This window comes from Mustela putorius, unplaced genomic scaffold, assembly GCF_011764305.1.
Source record: "Mustela putorius furo isolate JIRA1106 unplaced genomic scaffold, ASM1176430v1.1 tig00003834_pilon_pilon_pilon, whole genome shotgun sequence".
Classification (NCBI taxonomy): Eukaryota; Metazoa; Chordata; class Mammalia; order Carnivora; family Mustelidae; genus Mustela; species Mustela putorius.
Genome location: NW_025421987.1, coordinates 121,845,647 through 121,862,599, shown reverse-complemented (window position 1 = coordinate 121,862,599; position 16,953 = coordinate 121,845,647). Strand labels below are relative to the sequence as shown.

The following is a 16,953-nucleotide window of genomic DNA, read 5'->3' as shown; positions in this document are numbered from 1 at the left end:
CATTCTTAACCACTGGACATTCTCCCGTTTCATGAAGAAAACATGTAGAAGATAGTTTTTCTAGGAGGCTATTGTTTACTACCATTTTTCTTAAATAGAGAATATAAGTTAGGTCTCATCACTGAAAGATCTTTTAATTCTACCTCCATAGGTGCTCACTGTGTTTTGTGTATTTTATTGCTATGAAATTGTTTTAGTAGCATGGGTTCTAACTGTGGTCTTTTTACTTACAGTTTATACCAATGCCTGTCCTGTATGGTGTTTTCCTTTATATGGGAGTTTCCTCATTAAAAGGAATCCAGGCAAGTCTTAAGTAAATAATGATTTTGTAGAGAAACTTGAAACATATTTTACATTTGCCAAGATTGTTTTTATAATGGTAGTGATGTATTTATAATGGTAGTGATGATATTCTGGGAGGCAGGTAGCTGATAACTTCAAATCCACATTTTCCAAGTGATTATTGCTTACTACACATTTTTCCCCTCAAGAATGAGAATTTTTTTTTTTAACATATAATGTATTATTAGCCCCAGGAGTACAGGTCTGTGAATCGCCAGGTTTACACACTTCACAGCACTCACCATAGTGCACACAGCACTCACCATAGCGCATACCCTCCCCAATGTCCACAACCTAACCACTCTCTCCCTGCCCTCCTCGCAACCCTTAGTTGATCATGATCTCTTTTTAATAGAAGCCAGTGAAAGGCCTTATAACTATTGATAAAGACTGGTATAGTAAGAGGGGGGATGTTGAAGACTGGAATTGTTAATACTTGCCATTTGTATATTGCATTACAGTTATAAATCTAGTACACAAATTATTTTCTGTGATTCGCAAAACAATATTGTTAGGCAGGAAAGGAAGAAATACTAATTTTGTCAACTAAGAAACAAGAGGGACTTCTGGACTGTTCTTAATCAAGTAAGCAATGGAGCCAAGGTTAGAACCCAGTGATTTCCCTCCTCTGTCTTGTTTATAATAATTCCTGGAAAACAACTGGATAAAATTTATTTAGTTCTTTATGTAAAACACTTGGCTCCATAAGCACTGTTAGCACCACATGGCCACCACCTATCATGGAAAGCATATTGTCTGATGTTGCCAGCCATGGCTGGCAAGGCTTCACAGAGATTGCATCTTTTTTTTCCCCCCAGTAGTCTTGGATCTCCCCTCCACTGGTCAAGAAATGATCTCATTAACTCACTTTATTTTTTTATTTTTTCTTTTACAACTTTCTTTTATAATTTTGTGAGATCTTACTTCTGGTTTATAAATGAAGAAACTGAAGTTTAGAAAGACCAAGGAATTTGCTCATAGTTTCCTTTGCGTTGGGTGGAAGTTTAATAATTGTGACTTAAGGCTATTTTATAGCATTGATAATGTTAGAGTTGGAAAGAACCTTGGAAATTGTTGTTCTTTTACTGTACATATTAGAAAACAAGGTCAAAGAAAGTAAATGGCTTATGCAGTTGATTATAGCAAATAAGCATATCTAAATATTTTAATCCCCCAACTTAAGACATTTTGAGTTGAGTCTTCTGATTAAATTAATTGCATGAATTTAGAATGATTGCCTTGATTTTTGCCCCCTCCTTGGGTCCAGATGTTCTGTATTGCAGTATTTTCCTGTACTATGAGAACGTATTACGGAAGTTACAGTTTAAATTACAAAACTCGAAGGTTGTATATAATTGCCTAAGTAGCAGAAATGATGGTTTTGTTAAAAACTTTTTCTTGCTTTGTATTGTTTTCCATTCAATACGTAGTTTTTTGACCGTATAAAATTATTTGGAATGCCTGCTAAGCATCAGCCCGATCTGATATATCTTCGTTACGTGCCTCTCTGGAAAGTCCATATTTTCACAGTCATTCAGCTCACTTGTCTGGTTCTTTTGTGGGTGATAAAAGCTTCAGCTGCGGCGGTTGTTTTCCCCATGATGGTAAGGCTTTTTTTTTTTTTTTTTTTTTTTTTAATTTTTTTTTCAGACTTTGTCACTAATTAATAACACTCTATGTTTCAACAGTATTTTACTTTTCTCTTCTCTTAGTAATATGATAACATATTAGTAATGTTTGTATTTGAGAAAGGGAATAGCACACCTTAAGTACCTTAGGTGTTTCAAAATATGAACTGGCCCTTTCGTAGCTATTAAACCAGCCACTTTAGAAACTGAATTCGCCTGTTATTTTCCATATTTTTGTTTGTTCTTTAGTCCCTGGGCTACAGAATGTTGTTTTGTAATTTTGAACAACTTTAAAGTTTAGGACGTTTATGGAACAAAGATGATAATGAGATATAAAAAAAGCAAAGCAGCTAGAATAGCATAGTTCTTAACAAAATGTTTCAATACATCTTTCTCAGAAATTAACAGATCTAGAAGTTAAAAAATAATAAAAATTGTAGGTAGTATTAAGAAGATAACATTGTTCACTAAATTATCACAGAATATTGAATTTTGCAAACAGAGAATATTCATCCTTCTGTAAATTCCATGTAAACACTGGTTATGTACTTGGCCACAGAGAAAGTCTTTAAAAATTAAGAAGCTATAAAAATTATGCAGGTAATAACATTTCCTGATCACAAATAAATTACAAATGAATCATGAAAAGCACTAAAAACATGTGAAGTATTTAAACATTAAATGCTGAAATAATCCCTGGGTTGAAAACTGATTTTAAAAAAACATTGTAGGTATTGCAGCAGAGAATTTTGAACAAAGTCAGTGAGATACATCTAAGGTTCATAAGGAAAATGTATACCCTTCACCACATATATTATTCAAGAAGACTTTTTAAAAAATGCAACCAAATTTTTTATTTGTAAAACTCAATAATGAATAAGCTCCTTTCAATTTGAGTAAAGAAGAAAAGGACAGAGCAAAATATACAAGATTAAGAAAGAGAAAAGAAATGTAATCACAGTAGTGGAAGAGATTTGAGGGGCTTTCAGAAAGTACTACATGAATCTATAGGAGTAAGTTTGTACATCTAGTGTGGAAGTTGACAAACTTTATTTCTGTAAATATTTTCAGCTTTGTAGATCGCAAGATATATAGGCACTTCTATAACAGGAGAGAAATTTCCACAATTTCTTATTGGTAAATCCTAAAAAGTAATTGTATAGTTTTTTAAAATGAAAGACTACTAATGAGAAGAATATAATTCTTTTTCATTTGAGATATTTCATGGGGCTGCGGTTCAAAGTTCATGTTCCCTATCATCAAGTCAATTCCAAATGTGCATCTTTGAAAGCTTATTCTAGGTCACAGGCCATACAAAACAGGTAGGGCAAGATTTAACCCAGGGGCTGTGGTTTGTTTACCACTGGTCTAGAGGAGATGGGTTATTTCCATTCTATACATACATTTCCAAGAATTAGCCCAAAGAGAAATAGAAAATTTATGGATCTGTATAACTCAGTTGCATACAAGAGACTGGAAAAATGGCCAAAGATCTGCCCTTGGATCACAGGCCCAGCTGATTTTAAAGAACAATTAATTCCAGTACTTCTGGAATTATTCTAGGAAAGGAAAGGAAGAGATGGAAAAGTCTGCATTTTTTTCTCATGAAATACTAGCAAGATCTTAATACCAAAGACTAGTAAAGTTGTAAAAAGAGTGATGGTGACTCTTTTAGTTAAAGTCTCACTTAACTAATATAAGTCCAAAAACTCTTAAGGTATTTACAAATAAATTTTTGTGTTTCTATAAGTAAAATATGATTAAATAGAGTGTGATACTTCAGCAGCAAACAAAAAATACCAACATAATTAAAGATAGAAAGTCTTATAAAATTGTAGTCACTGTGCATAAAAATTTGTAAATAAATTCCAATATAGGGAAGCACACTATTACTGTTGTTATTTGATATGAACTGAAGGTTCTAACTGTGATAAAAGAATAATATAATATTTGTTATAAGGGAGAGGTAACATCATTTGTAGATAATATGATTGTTTGCCTGTTAACTCAAATAAATCAAATGAAAACAGACTAAAAGCCCTAGTAGAATTAGTAAGAATTTTGTTAGAGTGGGTGGTTACAAGAAACCTGGTTGACGTTCCAAAAGAAATTTATTATATGATAGCTTTGGATGCTGTAGGTTTGCAAGCAAGGTATGGATGGGGCCATGCTCCCTTTGTAACCTATAAGGGAACTCTTTTGCCTCTTCCTAGCTTCTAGTGGTTTGCTGAAAGTTTGGCATTGTGTTGCAACTGTGTAACTCCAAACTGGCACCTTGTGATGTGGTCTGTATATCACTGTGTCTTTATATGACCGTTTTATTAAGACCCTGGGCATACTGTATTAGGAAACCACCCTACTCCAGTATGGCCTTATCTTAATTTTATCTCCAACAACCCTATTTCCAAATAAAATCATATTCTGAGGTACCAGCAGTTAGGATTTCAATGTATCTTTCATGGGAGACACAATTCAATCCATAATAATGTTGCAAAGTACATAAAATTTAGATCTGAACAAAGAGGAAGATATATCATATTCTTTGTGCATACTTAGTATTGTAAAAATGTCACTTCCATGTTTGAATTTTATGAGTTTTACTTACGTGTGTTTGTGTGTATTCGGAGAGGGTGTTGTCATTGTGAACTATATACATTGAGAGTATATATATATATATACACACACACACATACACATTGAGTATATATATATATATATAGTCTTAGAAGATTTGACTGTGTATGGAAGCTAAGGTTGCTTCTGTAACTGATACCATATTCAGACAGAAACCATAAATGAATTGAAGATTTAAATGTTAAAATGTAGAAGAAATTTTTGAAAAATATTTATGTAGTCTAGTGATGGAGGGTAACCTTTCAAGAGGATAGGGAAACCCAGCTGTAAAGGAAAGATCTATTTGACCACATGATAATTAAATGTTTTATATGGACATAGTAAAATCAGATTGTGAACTAGGAGAAAGTATTTGTAACATACAGGGCAGATAAAATGCTTCTATCTGAACTGCACAGAGCTCTTATGAACTCATGAATAAAAGTCATAAAAGGCAATTGAAAACCAGGCAAAAGATAGTAATAAGGAAAATGATAAGAAAAAAAGAAACCAGTGGACATTTGAAAATATCTTGAACCTTAGTAGCAGTTAAAGGAAAACAAATTAAAGTAATGGTGTATCTTTTTCACATATGTAATTGGAAGTCTAAAGCCAGTATTGGCAAATGGGTTCTCTAATGAATTGCTCAAGAGATTTTTAAATTTATTTCAATTTGGGGGCGACTGGGTGTCTTAGTTGGTTAAGTGTCCTACTCTTGATTTTGGCTCAGGTCATGAGATCGAGCCCTACATTGAGCTTCCTGCTGGGCAGGAATGGAGCCTGCTTAAGATTCTCTGTCTGTCCCCCTTCCCCCCCACAACACACCCCATATATATATTTTCACACACACACACACACACACACATCTGCTTATATAATGTATATAGTTTAAGGTCATCATAAAAATTAATTGAAGCTAATTAAAGTGAAGATCCCATGCTTAATCTGCTTTATAATTTTATGCAGAATGTATGGGATTTATATAGGAAGAGATTAAAAATGCCATTTCTTTTATATGTTTTCTTTGAGCTGGAAGCTTCAGAGATAAATAGGTGACTCAGTTCCTTTGAAATAAGATGGTATATAAAGTGATTTTTTAAAAATTTACTTGAGAGAGAGGGGAGGAAGCAGGGAGGGACAGAGAGAGACTTTCAGACTCCTTGCTGGGTGGAACCCCAGTCGGGGTTTGATCTCATGACCTGAGCCAAACCAAGAGTCCTGATGCTTAATCAGCTGCACCATGCAGGGGCCCCTGAAGTTATTTTTAAATAAAATACAAGAAGTACTTTTTTGTTATTTGTGATTTGATACTTTTTCTCTCTTTAAATGACATAATTTGTATATTTTTAGATGTTACTTAATAGTTTCTCTCCTACTTTTTAAAGGTTCTTGCATTAGTCTTTGTACGCAAACTCATGGATCTGTGTTTCACAAAGAGAGAACTTAGTTGGCTTGATGATCTCATGCCAGAAAGTAAGAAAAAGAAAGAAGATGACAAAAAGAAAAAAGAGAAAGAGGTAAAAAGACCAGAATTTCAAATTTATGCTATTCACTTGTTTAATATTTTGTATTGAGTAACTGGCCCTCTTGTGGTCACTTTACAGGAATCCGCTTCTTTGATCCTCCTAAGAACCTTATTATTATGAAGCGTAGGTACTTCTATTATTCCCAGTTTACAAATAAGGAAACTGAGGCATAGGTTAGTAGGGAACTTGCTTTAAACATTAGCTCTTAATCCATTTTACCAACTTAAGTTGCCCCTCCAAAGCCTTGATCCCCCCCAAAAAAACTTTCAAAAATTACAATTCACATGTGTACTTAATTTTAAAAGTGAGAGAATTTAGCAGTCTTTAAAACATAGGTAATGCATAGGTAACACAAGCATATTAAATACATATGCACATTTTACTGTACATTTTAATTTTAACATTTTAATATTCTGACATAATGACAAAAAGGATTTTAAACAATCTTTTTACAGAAAGTAGTGTTCAACTGTAGTCTTAATTTTCAGTATTATGTACCGTTATTTTTATTTTGTATACAGAGATTTACATGAATATTTAATTCTGAATTTGATTTTTTAAATAACCAGCTCAGTGCTGTTGCTTAGTAAGAAAAAAAAGTAGACATGTAGCAAGTTCACATGTAGCATAGATGATTGTATTGATTTTAATACCTGACTCCGTTTTCCCATTAGAATGAGAATATTGCTTGAAATTCAAAGATAAGAAGAAAGATACATATTTTAAATATTGTGGTCCTGTTTAAATAGTGATCTCAACATTACTTTTCCCTCTAATTTTTGAGAGAAGGCAACATAATTTATACCTTATTATATTGCATAGTATTTATGGAAATGGATTTGTTAAAACTTAACAAGACAACTGGGTTTAGGCCTTGGTATTTTTTTTTTCTTTACATAGTTTGGATTGATTATTCAGTGCTAATTTATGGCACAATTACTGGTTTTTATTTAACAGAAATTATGACTCTTTATTTAGGATACTAACAAATATGTGTAAATGTTTATGAGCTTTTGGTGAATTTTCAAAGAGGATGCAATTCATTTATAAAATACTTAGGTTAAAATTACCTGTTTATTATTTTTTGCATTAAGTTAGAATAAGTTTCAGTTTATATAGCAGAAGACAAAAGTAAAGGAGGCCTCAACACAAGCGTTTATGCTCTCCTATAGAAGTCTTGAGAAGAGTGAATGATCTGGTGTAATGGCTCCCCAGAGTTGTCTGGAGACCCTGTGCCTCTTTCCCCCTAGCCTAGGCATACAGTTTCCAGTCTCAGAATAGCCTCATAGGTCAAAATGAATGCAGAGCCTGAGCTCTCATGTTAGCATTAGAGATGGCAGAAAGGATGGGGTGAGAAAGCACAATGGGCTCTCCCCTGCTATCCTTGTTTTTTAAGAAGTCTCCAGAAATGTCATTCAGTAAGTTCCACTTGAATCTCATGGTCACGTGGAGTTACTACAAATGCTGGGAAATTTAGCTCTGGCTTTATTTATTTTTTTTTAATGATTATTTTTTTTAAAAGCTGGGCATATGGTCACCTACAAGTAGTGGGATTTCTAGTGGTAAGAAAGAAGAGTGTAGATGTTCTCCCAGTCCATCCTGATGTATCCCCAGTAAATACGATACCATGATTTTAGGTCATGTCTCCAGTATATGTTTTTCTTCACCTGGGGCAACATTTCTCCTCAGGGTTCGTAATTCTGTGTTTGAGAAACTTTTGATTGTCAGAGTTGGATGGGCATCTAATGGGTAGAGGTCCAGGCTGCTACCGAATATCCTATATATGCAAGACTTTCCCTTACTATGAAGAATTGTTTGGCCCTAAATGTCAGTATTGCTGAGATTGAGAAACCCTGCCTCATCCAAATGAGGTTTTGCTTATATTGTATTGTAATGAAAGCCATCAGATTTTACAAAATTTTATCTTACTATATACTAATAATTGATAATAAAATTTATGTAGTTGAGTTAATTTTAACATAGTATTCATATAACTGAAAGAAATGAAAGTTATAACCATTTAAAAGTTAACCTTTACAAGTGGTTGTTTTCTTTTGTGATGCCAGTATGTGTTTATAGTTGTAAAAGGGATTTTTCAGTCATGACAGATATGTTTAAATATATTGTCAGTTTGAGTTTGTAATTCTTGAAGATGTTATATATTAATTGGTCCTTGCGAAAATATTCTGGGAAAAGTAATTTTTTCATGTATGTGCTCTGAAGGAAGCTGAACGAATGCTTCAAGCTGATGATGACACCGTGCACCTTCCATTTGAAGGGGGAAGTCTCTTACAGATTCCGGTTAAGGCCCTAAAATATAGGTGAGATAAAACTTTATCTTGTAAAATGTGTTTTGTGTACATATCAAGTACATGAATAAGCCATGTTAATGCTTTGTTAAAGTAGTGATCTCTATTTTTAGAAAGATGACAAAACTGATACCTGGCCTAATGTCAACAACTAAAGGGGGTCTTCGGGAATTTGAAAGGAAAATCTCACGGTCCTTCCCCTTGCAGGTTTGTAGGCAGGAGGGAAGAAAAAGCTTGACTGGAACCAGAGCCTTAAACCAACTTCCATGCCAAGCAGACAAGAGTACTTGTCTTGCATCACTCCTGTTTGAATGAAGTTTAAAATCAGTATAGCTTTCCCTCTCTGTCCTTTATTAGGCCTGCATCAGTGTGTGCTGGAAAATTAATCTTTGTAACCCATTTTCTGATAACTTTCCAAATTGTGACTTGACAATTGGCAGTGAGTGTGCTCCTATTATGAAAAAGTTGAGTTCCATGTATAGCTTATTATGTATGAGTTTGTTGATTTACATGTAAATTTAAGAACTAAAGACAGTGGCAAATTCTTCTGTTTATCTTTTTGTAGTTTTAAAAGATTAAAAACGTATATGTCTGATTCTTATTTCCACATTTTTTTCTATTTCTAATTAGCTATTGATAGTAGAAAAGTCAGTTTTAGAATGTATATAGAATGTATATAGGTTTAGAATGTATATACAAGGGCAGAGTCCACCAACTGGAAACTATCTACTCTGAGTAAATGTTTCTGTGGCTGGTTGCTAACTTCAAATAACTGAAGAGAGACATTCCTGAAGCACTTTCTAGCTTCAAATGTCCCCCTTTAAGAACTTTCCCATTTGTCACTTGTATGAATGAGATATTACTCTTCTGGTGAGGAAAAAGGACTTGCAAATATATTTCTATTAACTTCACAGTTAATAGCTGACAACCTTGAGTCCAAAATTACTTACAGATACCATCATTTTTGAATTTGCGGTCTCAAAGGAATTTTGCACTATTTTATAGAGACAGGGAATGATTACATTTATCCCTTACAATGAAAGGACAGTATTTTGTTCTTTTGATTCTGATTTAGATAAATTTGTTTGGCTAACACTTTGAAACTAAAACGCGAATGTCAGCTAAAAGTGATATATTATAAGCCTGTTTTTGTGTTATCTGTTCAAATATTTTCAGAACTGTTTTTATTTTTAAGGTGTCGCCTTTCCCATCATTCATTTTAATGATTTTTTTGAATTATTAAAAAACCTAGTTTTTGGGTTTTTTTTAAAATCATGATCTTAAGTTTTCCTTATGTACTTTGGATCTCTAGTTGATGAGGTTGAAATTTATCTTAGTTATAAAAGTTTTCTAATTGACTTAAGGCTGTATTTTTTATATGTAATATGTTCTTTTGTTATTTCAATAATATGTGTATAGCCAAGATAATCATCTTTGGGCTTCATTGCCAATTTAATAAATCTTAACTCCTAGTTTTGGTTATATAGAAGGATGTAATTCCCCATGAAACCTTTATAACAGAACTCCGAAATTCTGATGTTTTGCTAGACCTTGGTTTAAATGCATGACAAAGAGTTTTCTCAATTTTAAAATTGATGAAGACAAATATTAATAAAGAGTGATAATATTAATGCTTTTGCAAGTACTGAATACTAACCAAAAAGTGTATTTATTCTTCAGTGTTGATCCCTCAGTTGTTAACATATCAGATGAAATGGCCAAAACTGCACAGTGGAAGGCACTTTCCATGAATACTGAGAATGCCAAAGTAACCAGATCTAGCACGAGGTAGCTGTAATTCTTTACGCATTTTCTAACTGTAGCCAATTTTTAATCGACTTATGGGTAGATAGCTATTTCATAAAACCATTAAATGTAACTCAATTTGTATAAGTTATATTCTCTTAACAAAGCCAGCCTTCTTCTTTTCTTCCCCTCTTCCCTTTTATCTGTCTATCCATCATTTTGCCGAATATTGGAAATCAGATATATAAGTGCTGATTGGTTACCTTTTAAATTCATAATTGCCTATTTCCAAAAAGAATTTGAGCCATTTTATAATAAAAATGAATATATACATGTGGCAGTATGGAATAAGTATATAAAATATCAAAACCATATAAAGAAAGATAATTACTAGAGGTTACATAAATACTCTTAAGTGAACACTGCCTCAATCATGCTTTCTGATGGTCCGAGAAAAAAAGATAGACATGACTGATTTCCTTGTTTTGCTTTAGCCTGGCATTTCTTCAGATGAGATAAACATTTTCCTAGAAGATAGTTGGAAGAAATTTTTAATCCATGGATATAAACACCATTTGGTTTTATAATGGACCACATATTCCATAACAATTTTTATAACTCCTCTCTTAGATTTCTTGTTAGGAATCCATTTTGTCTGTCTTTTATGCTCACTTCAAGGCCTGAATCTAAGGGATTCTAGTTTCAAAACCGTTACTACTTTAATCCCTTGGGTCTGTGGAGAAATGAGGTATTCTCCTGTAGTGCACACAGTCATTCATATTGCACAAATACTCTGTGTGCACTTTGTGTCAGAAACTGTTGGGTGTCCGTATACTCTGCTTGTACATCAGATCAAAACTTTTTTTAGGGCAAATGGTCACTGGCTGCTTCTGATTGATTAGTTACTGTCTTTCAGGCCACTGTCTTTTGATAGTAATTAGTTAGGTTTTATTCATTCCTTCCTCGCCTCTCCTTAGAGCTTTGCTCCTACTTAATCTCTATTATCCCCCCTGACTTTTTTTTTTTTTTTTAATAATTTCTTGCCTTCTGATTTTTTTAAGCTGGACTATTTCCCTTTTTCTGTCTTTGATCTTAAAAGTTTTTTAAAAATGAACTCTCTGTCATTTTGATTATTCCATGCAGCTAGAATTTAGCTTAATGCTCTTTTTACTCTTAATAATTTTTCACACGTTGTCAGCACTTGTGGCCCAGATTATTAGTACAGTTGCAAATGTAAAGACCTTATAATTATAATATTATTATATGTTATACAATAATATAAAAGTATCTTTTATGCTTTTGCCTTTCATTGGGGTTGCCTCTCAATTCCAAATTACAGGGGAAGAGAAACAGTGTATAGGTTATGTCATTTAACAGAAAAAATGTTTGGAGGTCCTTCCTTCAGTCTTGTCTGGATAAGGCCGCAAACCAGTGTGTTGTTATACATTTGAAAAGTTTTTTCAAAACACATAATCATGTGTTACAATTAAATTAGTCACTTAAATCCATGGACATGAAATTATTGTATTTGATATAAATTTGAAAATATAGAATATATGTGTTTTGATTTTTTTATTCGTAAACCAAATTTGATGAGAGAAAGTTTATAAATTTGTTACATTTTTCAGAAAATGTAATGCTTATCTATATTAACAAAGGTTGCTTTTTTAATGGATTTGTCAGTGAAATGTTACATGCTACAACTATTTATTTATAAAATAAAACTAATAAATCAGACTTAGTCATATAATGACTAAGAAACTCCTCTTCAGTTGTAAAACAACAAAAAAAAAACAAACATGAATTTCAGTGGCAAGCATATCCATTAAAAATACTAAGAATTTTTAATATTTGTCTTTCCAATCAAATTTATTGGTAGGAAAAGAAAGCAGTAAAATAATAATAGTGAATCATATGTTTATAGTATTAATAGTAATTTCAAAAGGCTTATTGTGGATACTAAGCATTGGCCATTTTTTGAAAGTAATAAGAATCATTTATTCTCATTCCTTGTTTTAAATAGCCCTGAAAAACCTGTGAGTGTGAAAATAAATCTTGAAGACGAACCAACAAAGAAATATATGGACGCTGAAACTTCGTTATAGAATTGAACCAAGAGGAATTATATATATAGCTATACAGATATATATTTTATTTATACATATATATAATGTGTGTATTTCATGTCATTATATATAACAATATTGTAAGTCATGCTGTTTATGCGTGACTCCTGGGTTTTTGAAGTAGTGTCTAAAGTTTGTTAGGAACACCATGGAGACTGTGTATATAATGAAATGGTCTCTTAGAAATGAGGTACATGGTTCTTTCTATTCAAATATTTATTCTGTTGAAAAAAAAATTTCTGTTCTGCAGTAGAAAGATGTGGGGAAATGCATTCAATCTACTTTTCCTTTAAGTCTATTTGTTTATCAGTGGTAATTCATACCAACCTTATGTGATGTACTTTGTCCATATATTTATAATTTTTACTTGAGCTACTAAAAATTTTTACATATTATTTCACTTTTGTTAGTTCTTTGTGGGAAGAACAGGGAGTCTTTATGCCCTTGTTGTGGACAAATGGTAACATGTCATGGCTTCTCTGTATGTATGTTTCATTTATGCAGATGTCCATCATGTTTCACAAGCAGTGGAGAGTTTTTGGCTCTAATGGTAGAACAATAGAAACTGTCTAGATAAGAACTATAGTCTTGACCTATGTGTCTTTAAAATTTATTTTAAATCTTAAAAAACATCCACATCCAGGTTTCTATTCGAATAGGCAAGTAAAATTGCAGGTGATTTTATAATTTAACCCCATACCAGTCATAACTTTATGGATTTTAGAAGCTGTAAAATGCCAGTTGATAATAGTTAAATTTTGTTGCCTTTGTAGAATTTTTTTTTGAATCCTAATGCTTTATAAGAGCCCAGAATGCTTCCTCTGTTCTCTGCCTTTGCTGTCTTTTACTTAAAATATGGTTAGGTTTATATCAGGTTTAAGTTCTTGATTATTTTTCTATTACAAGTAATATGACTAAATAATCAGGAGTCACAATTCTCTTAATGGGTTTATGATCAGTATTACTTTATTCTAAAGAATTACCTTTCATTTTCTTGTTTACGTTGTTATTCTTTCTATGATATAGATAATATTTAATAGATTGTTATCTGTGATCTATTATAAACTATTTTATTTATTTTCATTGATATGATACTTAGATATATAAACATTTGAAAAGGTAACAAATACAGAATAATTTAAATTGTTCATGTAAATAGTTGGTGCTCACTTGCATTTACGGTTTATTATCTTCAAAAGCAGTTGACAGATTTTACATCTTTGATATAAAGCACTGCCATATTTGTATTTTAAAAGGAATTTAAACATTTTATGTATAGCTCAGATTGATGGCATTCTTTCTAGTTTGTGTTAGTATTTGTTATTTAGTTTCTGCTTTTCTGAGCTATCTTTAACTTCTAGCAAATCTTTTTAGTCATCTTTTATAAACTCTTAGCTCTACATGAAATAAATAAATGTTATTCTTGTTAAGCCTGTAGGACTGGATGAATGGGGTTGTGAAAGTGATTTGGCAAGAGGATAATTTACGAAAACCAAATGAGTATTGAGAAGCCACAGGAATACCGAAATTGTAACATGGATATTAGGATGAAAATTTTAATGAAATTCCAATGCGCCCTTTAATCATTTGTAATTAAAGTTCAAAAGTATGAACAGTTGATCTTATAGAGGATCATGAGGAATGCCAAAAGCTGGTATTTTAGCAATTCTGAAGTGTTTTGAATCCATTTAAACTGCTCGGTAGCTGATATAATTTCCCCATCTGAGACCATATTGTCAGATTCTAGTTAAAGAATTCAACTTCTGCCTCAAATGAGAAGTTGGAAATGTAGCTACTTTTCTTTAGAAAATAGAGCTGGCATCATTTGGTACTGCCTGAAAAAGAGTTAGACTCTATTGGCAATTGATAATTGAGTATTACCCACGGTGCTTATTTTTTATGAGCTTCCACCGAAATGATTCCTATTATTACATAGCAGCATAATCATTTCCAAAGACCCCAGTATTTGCTGCTATATTTTGCAAACTCCCCTGGTGTACCTGAACAAGGGGATTTCCTCACATCATTTCTTTGTGTCTAGACATCATAGGGTTAACAGATGTGCTTATTTTACAGGAAGGGATTTTAAAATTTAAACTGAAAACTACCTGGGATCATAGTGTGATTTTATTTAATTATGTATAGTAATTGTCCAGTGCCAGAAAAACCATGACTTGCAAAATACTTTGCACTCAAAGTGTTTTCACTATTTCTAATTGTTAATGGTTTCTGCTTTCTTTTGACTACTTGACTTAAAAAATCATCTGATATGACTACTCCATTGAAGAGCAAAGGTAACTCATGTTTATTAAGTAATTAACTGCTTGTTCTACATGGTTATAGTATTTTTCCACTATTTTTAAAAAAAATAACGATCATGGCTAGTGTTCATTGCAAGACAGTAAAAAATATAATTTACTACATATATTAATTTTAAATGTTGCCTTAAATAGGTATAAATGAGCAGTAGTAATTGCAGTGTACTGATTTACCTCAAGGTGCAAAATAATTAAACCTGTACATATTCCATTTACAAAATAAATTAATATAAACAGCCCTGCACTTTCTTAGATGCCTTGGTTTCCAGGATGGAGCTTAGTGCTACTGAATACCCTGGCTACAGAGCCACCTCAGGATATTCTTCTCTCCACCCTATTTTATTTATTTATAGAGGCCTGTTTACAGAGACTATAATAAATCCTGATGTTGACCATCTGAAATTTACTTTCTTTTGAATGCTATTTCACTCTAAAATAGCAGCTTTTGAGAAAACAATGAACGAACTTCCTTATAATAAAAGGATGATTCTTTATATTCTCTTATATTAGATATGCTGAAGTGAAGCACACAGTCTTTCGTGTGTGTGTGTCTGTGTGTGTGTGTGGTGTAAGAGAGAAAAAAAATGATGTTTAAAATCTTAAATCTCTTCAGTTGTTGAAAAAAGCTGTGGCATATCAATGTTCATATTTGCCAAGTCTTTGTAAAACATGATGTGCTAATGCATGTTATTTATAAAGCAGGTTTCTTTATCACTCAAAATTACTAATTTTTTGTTTTCTCCACCCAAAAAGCATTTCTTTCTTCCTCATGCTTCAAGTTTATGTATGTATATAATAGCTTTCTAAGTTTTTCCTTTCACAAACACAGGTTCAGAATTCTGTAAAACATAAAATGGTTTCTGAAACTGAGGTATTACACCAGAGCTTGCTGTTTTTCAAGGATCATATCATGTGCATCAGTTCTTTAAATGTGCTCAACATGTGAATCCTGTTTTAAAGTGCTCAGATTTTGGATGTGTAAGCCATTGATATAACATTGTAATTCAAAAATGTTTAAATTAAATAACTTAATGTTTTAAATTTATTTATGTAGATTACATCATTGTTAATCATATATAATACAAATGTGTGAAATGTTTTTTGGTTTAGTCCAACAATTATTTATTTTTTAGAAAGTAAGCTTAAAGATATTAAGGACATTGAAAATTAAAATAGTGTTCAAAATTCAAAATTTGGCAATTTTAATATAAAGTTGGTTCTTTTCTAATATTATCAGAAAGTAATATAAGTATCAATAATAGGAAAACATATAGTTGGAAATGGAATCATCTAAAGATCATTTTAAAACTTTAATTTAATTAGCACATACTGACTTCTACAGTTGACTTATCATAATTGTTAAACCCCAGTGGTTTTTAAATCAGATTTTGTGCATTGATTGATTTTTGTGTTGTGGCTTTTCTTTTGTTGCTTTAATATTAAAAATATGGGGGGATTTTTGTTTGTTTTGTAGGGGGTTATCTTTCAATGTTTACTATGTTTGAATAAATAGAAATTGAATTTTATTGTTCATTTATATAGTATTTGATAGCTTGGTATAATTTCACAGTACAGTTCTAATTTTTATGACTTTTATAATTACAATGACAATATTTTCTTTTGTAATAAAATTCAAGGTAAATTAAATATTTAAAATGTAGAACTGGTATTTTTCATTTATATGAAGTACAGGTCTCTACCAAGTCTATAATGTGAACAATTCTGCCTTTCAAATTTGTTTCATAATTGTTAGAAAAAAACTATTTTTTAGAGATGTTATTGAAGTTGAGAGAGCAATAAAAGTCTACTGAATTAGTTGTTGGATATTGTCTTTATTTTGTACTTTAATTATTAGAATTGCTGCATATCTTTCTTATGCAGAGGAATGGGGGATGAAGGAAATTAAGTGATTCCTGTTTCCTGCTTCCTAATATTCATATGCTTTAGGGAGGAAACAGAAAAGGAGATGAAGCAAAGTATTGTGTGTTTCACAATGACTTTTTAATAGTTAAGAAGTATCGAAATTAAAGCCCTTTAAGAGTAGGCTGGTCCATTATTTTCCCTTTAATAAGAAAGAGCTTCTGATATCCCAACATGAACTTGATAACCTTTGGGAGTGAGAAAAGTGCTTAGAAGTTTAGAAATTTCATCTGAAAGTTTTCTGACATGTATTTTAAGAAAAAGTTTTTTGTTAAATTATTATTCCTATGTATAGAACTTTGAGTTTATTGTTTATTATTATTATTATTTTTAAGAAGTTGAGAGGAGGGTGCCTGGGTGGCTCAGTGGGTTAAGCCGCTGCCTTTAGCTCAGGTCATGATCTCAGGGTCCTGGGATCGAGTCCT

General features: G+C 32.0%; 1 protein-coding gene across 7 annotated transcripts in view; it reads left to right on the top strand.

Annotated features, from left to right (window-relative positions):
* Window positions 1–16,423, top strand: part of SLC4A7 (solute carrier family 4 member 7) — a 105,385-nt gene extending 88,962 nt beyond the window's left edge. For 3 of the 7 annotated variants that reach the window (XM_045088993.1, XM_045088991.1, XM_045088988.1), the window contains 6 exons: window positions 234–302; window positions 1,773–1,946; window positions 5,969–6,100; window positions 8,333–8,430; window positions 10,099–10,206; window positions 12,188–16,423. In XM_045088993.1, coding sequence (XP_044944928.1) covers window positions 234–302; window positions 1,773–1,946; window positions 5,969–6,100; window positions 8,333–8,430; window positions 10,099–10,206; window positions 12,188–12,269 — 663 coding nt within the window. In that variant the 3' untranslated portion in view covers window positions 12,270–16,423. Of the gene's footprint in view, window positions 1–233; window positions 303–1,772; window positions 1,947–5,968; window positions 6,101–8,332; window positions 8,431–8,531; window positions 8,981–10,098; window positions 10,207–12,187 lie in introns of those variants that run through there. The other 4 variants (XM_045088992.1, XM_045088990.1, XM_045088987.1 and 1 more) reach the window with 4 other exon arrangements.
* The last annotated feature ends 530 nt before the right edge of the window (window positions 16,424–16,953 follow it).